This window comes from Medicago sativa, chromosome 3 (genome assembly GCF_051527215.1).
Source record: "Medicago sativa cultivar Bolivia chromosome 3, Bolivia_mono, whole genome shotgun sequence".
Lineage (NCBI taxonomy): Eukaryota > Viridiplantae > Streptophyta > Magnoliopsida > Fabales > Fabaceae > Medicago > Medicago sativa.
In genome coordinates, this window is record NC_140751.1 from 94,256,907 (window position 1) to 94,268,739 (window position 11,833).

Consider the following 11,833-nt stretch of genomic DNA (forward strand, 5'->3'; position numbering starts at 1 on the left):
AGTCCAATCTTTAACATTATATTTTGCTCACGTTTGTTACTAATCTTTTTATCGGAAGATTTAAAGTCCAATCTTTAACATTATTTTTTGCTCACGTTTGTTACTAATCTTTTTTTTAGAGTATTTAAAGTCCAATCTTTAACATTATTATTTTTTGCTCATGTTTGTTATTAATCTTTATTTTAGAGGATTTAAAGTTCAATCTTTAACATTATTTTTTAGTCACGTTTGTTACTAATCTTTTTTTTAGAGGATTTAAAGTCCAATCTTTAACAATATTTTTTGCTCATGTTTGTTACTAATCTTTTTTTAGAGGATTTAAAGTCTAATCTTTAACATTATTTTTTGCTCACTTTGTTACTAGTATTTTTTTAGAGGATTTAAAGTCTAATCTTTAACATTATTTTTTCCTCACGTTTGTTACTAATCTTTTTTTAGAGGATTTAAAGTTCAATCTTTACCATTATTTTTTTTGAAGGAATCTTTACCATTATTTTTTGCTCATGTTTGTTACAATTGATCAAAGGTTAAGGAGAGTAACTTATATCAATAAATTAATAAAATAAAATGGAAATATTGTTTTTTGTGGAAGTAATAAAATAATATGGAAATATCCAGAAGTCCTAGCTCAACTGGCAAAATGCCGAAATTGTTAGGCCGGATGCCATGACCGGGGTTCGAACCCCGGTACCTCCACTTGTGTGCGTGAGTTTATAATGGCTTTGCCATTTCGTCTATCTACCAAAAAAAATATAATATGGAAATATTGTTTTTTGTGGATGGGATATGAAAATACTTGACAATCTTTGTCGGTTGTATTGAGGGGAACACCACAGATGTACACCATAAAATCGACTGATAAAAAAGTAAGATGAGTTTTTGTTTTGTGCTAATTTTTTGTGAGTTTGATCTGTGGTTAACGGAGGTAAAAGAGGGTTAACGTGGACGATTAGTGACATGGATTAGTAATCCACGTGTTATTTTATAATTGGCTAACAGTAAGAACAGTTCATAAGGAATTGTGCGTAAGTTTTCTCCTTAAATTAAATTTATTCTTATCTATTTGTTACATGTGTTATTTGTATTTAAAATTAAAATTAAAAATTAAGGGTATTTTTGGAAAGAAAATTTCAACCCAAAAGTGTGCTGAAAGGAGTAGTTTTCTTCATATATAGTATAAATATAGATATAGATTACAATCAAAATTTAATGTCACTAATCAAAACTGTACTGCAATTTTTTTAACGTAGATGTATTTATTTTTTATAAACAAATTAAATAACAATAATTATTAGATACTAATAAACATAAGTAAAGAGTCGGAGTTCGAACCCTATACAACATTTGATCTAACAATTTCAAAAAAATTATTAGTTGAATTATAAATTATAAACGTGTGGGAATATAATAAAAAAGTTGAGTTTTTTTTATGGAAGTAAAAAAATAATATTCAAATTTGCTTTTGGAAAACAAATAACATAGTTTTTTTTTAGAAATATAAATTAAAACGTAGTTTTTTATTCGTTCCAAATATATAAAAATATAAAAGATAGGTGACTTGGTACAATTTAAAAAGAAATTTTGTTAATATTTTATTAGTAAAATTCATATAAGTTTCGGGTAAAGTTTTAGAACAATCCTATCCATTAGTATTTATTAACATTAAATCAGAGACTCATGTTAAATTGACTTACGATGGGAAAAAAGGACAATTTCCCCATGTTAAAGGTCACATGTATTAATACCATTCTATCACTTAGAAGACGGGTAAATACCCTCTTTATTTATAAAAATAAATGGAAGATACAATTTGGAGAAAGATAAACACAAAAAATAGGTGATGAGTCTCAATACTAAGTGAGTTTCATCATCATTAATTATTTTTTTGTACTATTTATGTATCGGAGAAATTTATAAATGGGGAGGATTTTAAATTTTTAACCCATAGAAGACGAGATTTTGGTTCTGATATTATTGTCTAAGCTGATGGACATGACCTGTTTTACATTAGAAAAAATATTAAATGCATCCTCTTTCATTTTGCTTCTGATAGCTGCACACTTTTTGAAATGGTCTGATAGCTACACACGCAATTGTTCAGAACAGAGTTCACTCTAAGCATGAATGAATGTATTGTATTATATTTAATCAAAAAAACAAATTTTGATACTCCATGGTAGTTTACTACCGCTTGGAGTTTTTTATTTTTATTTTTGTTTGTGTTGATATACAACGGTAGTTAATTATCTTCGGACAAATCCAATAGTTAACTACTGTTGAAGGACAATGATAGTTAACTACTGTCGGGGACAAAAAAAGTCATTTCCATGTGTTAGAAAGTTTTGAATATCAGAAAAAGCAACTTTCGAAATTATTTGAGAACCTGATCTTTAATTTTCTCTTTTATCTTTTAAATTAATTTTTCATTACTCTATATGTGGGCTGTAACTCTGCAAGGTTATTTTTCTCTTAGCACCCATTATTTTGTTTGATATATTGTTTACTTGCTGATTCTAAAATAGTAAAAGATTTAACTCATGTTGTTAAATGTTTTGGTTTCTCTGCATATTAATTATGTCAGTAGTAGATTAAGTTATTTTTTCATTCTTTTTGTCAAATAGTCTTTTTGATTAGATTCACATATAAGAGCATCCACGATGGAGACTCTCATCTTTAAGGAGCTTGAAAAAAAAATCTTTCTTAGGTTTGAAAAAAATATATTTTAATAAATGCAAATGATCACTAGGTCAAATCCTCCTATAAGAAATTTATCATTTTCCGACACCTACTCTGCGACCCTTGTCTCAAAACCGTCGCAGAGTGCACCTTTGCGACTGTTAATGCAACCCTTATGCTTAATTGTCCTAGGTTTTATGCCAATATTTTGAGGCGCGCATTCTCAGTTTCAAAAGAATCCTCTTGGCCTAAATATTTTCGTCAGTCCCGCTTTCTCAATCCTAGTCTCCCTCCCATTACTCTAAAACCCTAAAACCCAATTTTATTCATCAATCTCACTTTCTCTCAATTTCATCGACGCTCACCCTCTCTCTACCACACACACACATTTCGATTTCGTTTCTCGCAATTTTGTAGATTCCACACTCCAATTTCCCTCTTTCGCTACCTTATCCAAGTCAGAAGGTTCTCTCTCTCTCTCTCTCTCTCTCTCTCTCTCTCTCTCTCTCTCTCTCTCTCTCTCACCGTTCTTCCTTCGAAGCGGACTTCGTGTTGAATTTCAAACACTAATTTTCAACACCATTCATGAGATCCGAAAGAAGGAGGAGAGAATAAGTTGATCTCAAATCCAACACTTTCAATAATCGGAGAGAAGAAGGATCCATTTCATGGAGGCTTCAAACCTTTAAGCTTTTTGAAATCATCCAGTTGGGTCCAAAACCAATGAGTTACTTCAATTTTTCGTATCTTATTGTATTTTTCTTTATGCTTCGATATAGCACTTCACATTGGGATTTGGATCCCTAATTAGTGATTTATTAGGAAATTAATGTTTAATTCATAACTAAGATTTTTTTTTGAAGCGGCTAAAATGGAATATATTACCACAAAATGTTCTACCCAGCACAAGGTGTGCCAAGAGAGAACATAAAAGTCAATCAATATTTACAAAAAACAGAACCAAAGAAAAATAGCCAAACATGAAAGACAAACAACTAAACAATGCCCAACATTGCAAGCGGACGAAGCCACCAACCATGATAATTGAAAGGACAATCAACAATTTTCGCCTTCAACCACCGATAGGAGAGTAACTAAGAATTTTTTTCTATTAACAATTTGACTTTTGATTGTTTTGTAAACAAATGGATCATTTTCTATGGTGAAGGGTTGCAAAAGTTATTAAATATTGGGTATTTCATTTTAATTGATTAGTTTGCTTGTTATGTTTATTGTGAAGGCTGGCAATATCCTGATGCTTCGTGGAACTTGGACTGATTATCAAAGATTAAGAATAATAGAAGGAAATTGTTGGATGTTTGATGAGTGAAGGTAGCATAATACAACTATATAAGCCCTTTTGGATTTTTTTTTTTAAGAAGATTTAAATACAATTTGCATTTAATTTCACTTTAGAAAAGATGATTTTTTGAAATAACATAATTGAATATAACAAAAGTTTGTTTGTTTTCTTATACTTTGGAACAAAGAAAATTAATTTTTTTTAGGCTTAATACATGCTTTGGTCCCTTAACTTATTTTTGGTTTTCACTTTGGTCCCCCTAACTATAAAATGTTTCAATTTGGTCCCATAAATCTTCTGTCGTTTACCATTTTGGTTCTTTCCGTTTGTTTTTAACTTTAAATGTCTTAGGTGAATCAACTTTATTGGTGATCCACCATAAACCTTATTAAATCTTTCATTTCAAACTGCTTGATCTTTGTTTTAAATGGAGACCGTTGGATCATGGAGGGTGTATTGTAGCTTATAATAAACCACAAACACTTAATTTTTTCCTCCATCTTCTTCCCTATGTTCTTCTTCATCCCCAAATAAAACTCATCTCTATTCATCATCTTAAAAGGAAAAAAAAAACAAAAAAAAATACAAAATACAAAACTCTCATTCATAATAACTAAAATTCATCTTCCATTCCAACAACAACATCAACGATTTCTTCATGGTCAGAAAAACAAACAACATAAATTAAACCCTCCTTCAACATCATCTTTTTTCACTGATTACACCATCAGCACAATATCACTCGCCTCTTCCATTTTCATGGCTTCTTTTCTCAAAAACCTTCTCTCACAACACTGTTTCAATTCCCCAAATTCAATTTCGCCTTCAGACTCATTTCGTCCTTACCCCAAAATATCCAACGCAAAAATTCTCAAATCCAATAAACCAAAAAAACCTCTCAGCACTCTCTTCTCTAAACTAATGTCAGGTAAACCCAGAAACAAACAACTCTAATTAAACCCAGAATTAAGGGTAAGGGATTTTTTTTGGAAATTCAACAAAAAGAATAGAAGAATGAGAAAGAAAAGATAAGAATAATTTGAAGATCTTTGAAATTTTTTAAAATTTGTGTGCAATTTTGTATATGTGAGTCGTTGTAGTGTTTTTTGAAAGGAAGAAGAGATGAAGATTTCTATGATATTGTTGTTGGTGATGTTGTTTAATTGATTATGAGTTGTTCATTTTTTTCTGGATTTTTTTAATGAATGTTGGTGAAGAAGATATGAAGTTGAAGATTTCTATGATATTTTTTTTAATGAATCTGCAATATGTTTTGTGTTAAATCTGGGTTTTATTTTTGGTTAAATGTTGATTTTTTTTCTTCTCCTGGTATATTGTATGGAGAAGTGGTGGAAGGAAGAAGATGAAGCTTGGTAAAAAAATTAGATGTTGTTGGTTCAGTGTGGTGTACAATGGACCTGCAATTGAATGGTTGAAACAATATCAAAAATATTTAACATTAAAAAACAAACGGAAAGGACTAAACTGGTAAACGGCATAAGATTTATGGGACTAAATTGGGACACTTTATAGTCAGGGGACCAAAGTTAAAACCAAAAATAAGTTAAAGGACCAAAACATGTATTCAACCTTTTTTTTACTTATAATTTGGGAACAAGGCGAGTTTTGTTTTTTGCTTTTTGTCAAGTAGCCTAGTGGATAGAGCTCACACATTTTAAATGTGGAGAAATGAGGTGTCCGATGTTCGAACCCTGACCCCTGCATTTGGTCAAGTAGCTTAGTGGCTAGAGCTCACAGGATGTCTGAGGTTCGAATCCCGACCCTACATATAATATGCAATATCCTTACCAACTGAGCTAAACTCACGGAAATAAGAAGGCACTAGTCTATAAACTATTAGCAATAATAACAATCTCGATACTTAGCTGATTTGTTTTAATTAGGCATTGAAAAATTAATGTATTTCGTTCAAAATAGTATATCACTTCTCTACACAAAGTGTGTTTGGCCAAATCAATTTTATTGAGAGAATGTAAGTTTAGAGGATAATCCAATTTTTTTTAATATAATATTGTGCAAAGTATGTTGCTATAAACTTGAATGCATGTTTATTTTGCGACAAATTGTATTCTTTTGTTTTGTATTTCTTAACGTGAAACTGTATCATGCCATACAGTGATAATTTGTTTTTTTTTAAGGACAGTGATAATCTGTTAACACTTAATTCAAACATTCATTGAAACAAACATGTTCGCGTTCATAAAACAATCCAAAAAAATACAATTTGGTTAATACATGCTTTCAAATTGTTGTAAAGGGAATTCTCTTCAATATCAACACAAGAAATCAAAGTAGTAAACTACATTCTCAAACTTATCCTCGTTTCATTTACACCACAAATTCTTCATTATGAAACATAATATTTCTTGGTCTAAGAAATAACAAATTTAACCGATGGGACAATTGTGGTGAAGACCTTTTGTTCATCCTTGGATCACGGAAAACTAGCAATAGAGAAATTGGTTGAAGCACCTATGTATTCTTAGTACTGCAAGATAACAAAGGAAAACACAATGAGAAAATTGATATTGTAAAATCTAATTTAATAGGGAGATTAGTCACTTTAGTCCCTGAATAAGAAAGGAGTCGTCACTTTAGTCCATGAATGCAGATAAATTGCAAAACAGTCCCTGAATGTAGACTATGTTAGTCAATTTAGTCCCTGAATGCAGATTCCGTTAGTCAATTTAGCCCCTAAATGTAGAATCCATTAGTCACTTTAGTCCTTGAAATTGACCAATAGAGTCTATATTCAGGGACTGTTTTGCAATTTCTCTGCATTCAGGGACTAAATTGACTGCTCATCTCTCATTCAGGGACTAAAGTGACTAATTCCCCAATTTAATTAGTAAATATTTTCGTTGTGCATAAAAGATAGCAAAATGTGATTATTTGCTTTTGGATGCAAATGTTTTTTTTTTATCATCAACTATGTATGCATGTATTTGTATAGATTTTTTTTTTTTTTTGAGGAAATGTATTTGTATAGATGTTAACATGCATTGTTTTAAGATGATATTGTTGATAAAAAAAATTATTTTTACTTTTCATAAAAATAAACCACATGAACTTAAAAGTATAGAACATATATAATTTATCAGATAGGTCATTCACCTTACACGTAATAAACAATTGGTTCGGGCAGACAAATTGTCTAACCTCAACCCATCTGCCCCTGCATCAACAAATACAAAGTTCAAAACAAAACAAAATAATACAATCAGTGTTGTCTAATAAATTAATGAATACTACGTTCTAATTTCATATAAAGACCATTGAAAAAGACAAAAGAAACAAATCAAACATTCCAAAAGGAGAAAATTATTGATGACTTTTCAGAAGCGTACACATTAAATTCGTAATCCAATTGCACAAAAATTCTCTAGCAATGTAGTATGATGATAAACACTGTCTTGACTTAGATGAATCCACTCAAAAAAAATGTGAAGATACATTAGATTATTTAACAAAAATATGAGTCAATACTTACCAAAATCTAAGCGGTCCCTTGAATCACTAAACCTTTACAAATGGTTCGCCATTGTTAGAGTTTTCAACCTGCTTTTCTCCAGATTGTTTTACCTCTCCTTGTTGTTCTAGCCTGAATTCACAACAAACACATAAATTAGACTATACTTACATTGAATTAAAACAAAAAATAAATTATAATTAATAGCATTAGTTTTCCCTATGATTCTCCCCATCTCATCAATGGGTTTTGCATGCATCTTCTAACGAATGGACTCTCTAAAAAATACACATGTGTATGTCAACATCCTACAATATGTATCTGGAAATATATATAGACCATCATAATCCCAAATTGCATTTAAGAAACACCATGCCAAAATTTATGTAACAAAAATGAAAATATTAACATATACATATATAAAATCGACCATAATTGATCAATTTCCACATGTCTATATAATGATCAAGATTTTATAATGCCTCATGGTGTGAGTTACCAAATAAGAACCCTATTATCTTTAAAAAAAAAAGAACCCTATTAAAATTTACGAAAGATTTACAGAAATGAGTATAACGTTTATGATATAAGAACATTAATAAATAAATATATGAAGAAACAAACAATATTATAACATGTAACACAAAAAGAACAAGGTTATAACATGGTTTTTCACACACACACACACACACACACACACACACACACACACATATATATATATATATATATATATATATATATATATATATATATAATCTAGAAAGGAGGACAAGGAGGAGGAGAAAATTATTAAGGAAAACATACTTTTTCTGGGCGGCTTCAGCAGCTCTAGTGCGTGCTTCTTCAGAGGCTAATCTCTCTTCCTCCTTTGTCATACGCTTGTTGCCTCCGTCGAAGCAACCAAAGCACAACCCCATGTTTTGTTTCTCCTCTCTCCCTCTTTCGTTCTTGATCTCTCTATCTCTCTCTTTCCTCTCTTGTTTGGCCTTAACGCCTCTACAACCTGTTTTTTTCTTTCTTTTTGAACAAGAAAACCGTATCCTTCCCTTTTTCGTTGGAGTTTTTCTTCCCTTCTATTTTGGATGACGACGATGATGAGTAAGTAACATGCTATATTAATATTGATGTTAACATTTTGTTAACAAGAAAAGCTTATGTGTTTTGAATGTTCTAATTTATCAAAATTTGTTGTTCCATTCCGCGTTAAATTTGTGCCATCCATTCACTTTATTAGTTACGATAATGCTCTGTACTATGTGTGTTTTACAAAAATATATTATTAAATAATTATAAATTTAATTTAACAATTTTGTCTAAATAAGAAAGTTAGTTACAAGTATAAATACAATTTTATTATAAGACTTTAAATCAATATTGAATTAGTTTTTCACTCCATTTCTAATTTGTATTCACATTGACATTTTTATTTCCCATGTCATTCATTATTATTTTAAAATATTTTTTCCAAGAATTTTAAATTCTTTTCATTTTAAAAAGTTTTTAATAGGGATGTACATGAGTTGGGTCAATCCAGAAAACCCAATCAAACCACCCAAAAAAGTGGGTTGTGTTGGGTAATTGGATTAATGTGGTTTTAAAAATGAAAAATCCTTAAAAAATAACAGGTTTCGGGTCAAATCAGACTCAAACCCAATAAACCCACTTCCCAATAATGCACACATTTTTACTTTTTATTTTCATTGGGAAGAAGGAGAATGCAACCACCACTTCCATGCCTAACAACCACCTCCATAACCAAAAACTCTCGGATCAACCTTCATAAGATAAGCAACCGAATCAACACCTGACGACCATCTATTGGCCACCCCAAAGCCATCACGACCCAAAGACACCCCAGCCGAAGCCTTGATCAACCCCGACACATGATAGGTTTTGTTTCTTACTTATAATAGGAACAAGGACACCTAAAAATCTTACCAAGAAAACCATTTTCAGAAGCAGAACTTAACCCTCTCTTCTAGTTCCTCTGAGGTTATCCTCCCAGAAAAGATAAAATCATTACGGAGTTTTTAAATAGATCACACAACAACATGTCACGCTAAATATGACCAATGTGAAATATTCTTGGAAGATGATGAAACCCACTTAGACTAGATAAATAAATTAAACATAGAATAAAAATATAAAATCAAGCTAAGTAATTAATAAATTCTAAAATATATAAGTGGCTTTCAATTATAATTAAGATCAAGAAAAAGCTCCAAATATTTTCTCATATATGGAACCAGAGAGATTAACTATTAATTAACCATTCAATGTACAACTGTAACTGGAAGCAGTATTTCTACCATAATTTACACTCAGAAAACGTCCTCATGAGGATGATTGAATTTTCAATCTATCTCAGGAACTTCACCAAGAAAACATTGACATATAATTTACACAACTCCTATTCCCAAACCAGAAATAGAAATAGAAGAAGAAAAGAAAATCCATTGAAATAAAACAAAGACTAGTACTATCAAATAATCTTCACCAGCTTTTTTGTTGGCTATGTTTTCCAGATCTCTTATCATTAGAAGCTTTAGAATCACCTCTAGGAGAAAGTAACCCTTCAGTAACATAATCCTTTTTCTTCATCAATTTCTCTTCTTTCGAACTATCTTTCAAAATAGGAACTATATACCACACAATACACGTACAAAGCGTTGCAAATGATCTTCCAAACACAGTCAACAACAACAAAATCAATATCACAACAGCAGGCACATAGAAAGAAGGCCTCTTCAACATATTCAAAGAGAATCCAAAGCTTTCAATCTTGTTTGATACATTTTTAACATCGTCAACATGATGAGATATTTCCAACTTGGCTTGTTTTGTTTCTTCAACATGTTTCTGATCCATTGGTTCAGAAAAAGATGTAACATGTCTTACCTTAACTTGTTCTTCACTCTTGTGTTTCTTCTGATGATTGTTATTTTTCACTTTGACAACAATTGGAACAAAATCATCACTTGAATATGTAAAACGAACAAAAGATATGTCATGTGGGTTCATTTGTGAGTAAACTTTCTTCCTTCTTTGATCAAGTTCAGATAGAAGGGTAGAAAATTTATCTAAGCCTCTTGAAGCATAAGGATTATTGTCTTTTCTTTTGGATTTGGATTTTGGGCTTGAACATGGTATATCATCTTCTAATTGGTGTTGGAAATTGCCACAAACTAAATGGTTAAGCATATGGAAAAATTGGTGTTTGTTGATTTGAGAATTTTTTTTAGCTTTTGGTAGATTAGATTTGAAAGGAGAGAGTTGAGAAATGTATTTATTGATCAAGTTTGTGTGAGAAACAAGACTTGACTGGATCCATTTTCAAAGAACACGCCTAGCTAAGGTCAAAATAATGGTTTTAAATTAATATAATACTATAGTACTACCAACGTGGATATGTTTTTAAATTGATTTATTAATTCTAGATGGCGTAGAAAAATGATTGTGGATTAATAAATTAGATCAGATGACGTGTTACTTGTGGAAGAGGATGTTGAATATTTTGAAAAGGTCCAGTCTATAATTAAATATGGCTGGTTCTATTGTGTCGCTAATGTTTTATCGTATATGCTGCTGAATAAGTCGTGTCTTCTAGAAGGAAATGGAAATTCAGTTGATACATGTTGATGTTTAAACCTGAAGCTGAATAATTTACTGAGTGGCAGCAAAGGTAGTTGACATTCTTGTTTTTGTTTTAGGGGAGGTAGTTGACATGAAAAACAGAGGATATGATGTAGTAAAATATAATGAATGCTTTGGTTTTTTTTGGTTACAATATAATGCTTTGGTTTGGTTGCAAAGTAATGAAAACACACAAAATAGTCAAATTCCTTACACAATCCTATTTAATTTAATTTAATTTTAAATTATGTTACATCCTCCTATTTATTTCGAATAATATAATAATTCAATAATAATAATAGTAGCAAGAAAAGGATTGGAGAGAGGTGGAAAAAACATAACGGATATCAGTCAGTAGTTATAAAATTAAACACAAAAATAAAAATGGGGCATTCGGAGAATCGAACTCCGGACCTCTCGCACCCAAAGCGAGAATCATACCACTAGACCAAATGCCCTGTTTGTGACATCAGTATTCCGTAAATTTATATAATACAAACTTTAGAAACTTAAAACCTAGAAGTTTGAACAATGAGATAATACTCCCTCCGTTCCTTTTTAAGTGTCACTTTTGGAGAATTTTTTTGTTCCTATTTAAGTGTCATTTTACATAGTTCAATGCAACATTAAATGTTATTTTACTAATATTACCCTTATTTATTATTGTGGAGAGAAAAATATATGTAATGAGATATTAAATAAATAAGGTTATTATAGTAAAAATAGAA

General features: G+C 30.6%; 1 protein-coding gene and 1 non-coding gene across 2 annotated transcripts; both read right to left on the bottom strand.

Annotated features, from left to right (window-relative positions):
• Window positions 1-9,674: 9,674 nt before the first annotated feature.
• Window positions 9,675-10,788, bottom strand: LOC146942189 (uncharacterized). Its single transcript, XM_085756137.1, has one exon. It carries the CDS (start codon window positions 10,671-10,673, stop codon window positions 9,966-9,968), a length of 708 nt encoding a protein of 235 aa, XP_085612263.1. The 5' UTR covers window positions 10,674-10,788; the 3' UTR covers window positions 9,675-9,965.
• Window positions 10,789-11,491: 703 nt separating this feature from the next.
• On the bottom strand, window positions 11,492-11,563 carry TRNAP-UGG (transfer RNA proline (anticodon UGG)). The gene has a single exon. It is a non-coding gene; the product is annotated as a tRNA-Pro (tRNA).
• Window positions 11,564-11,833: the final 270 nt, after the last annotated feature.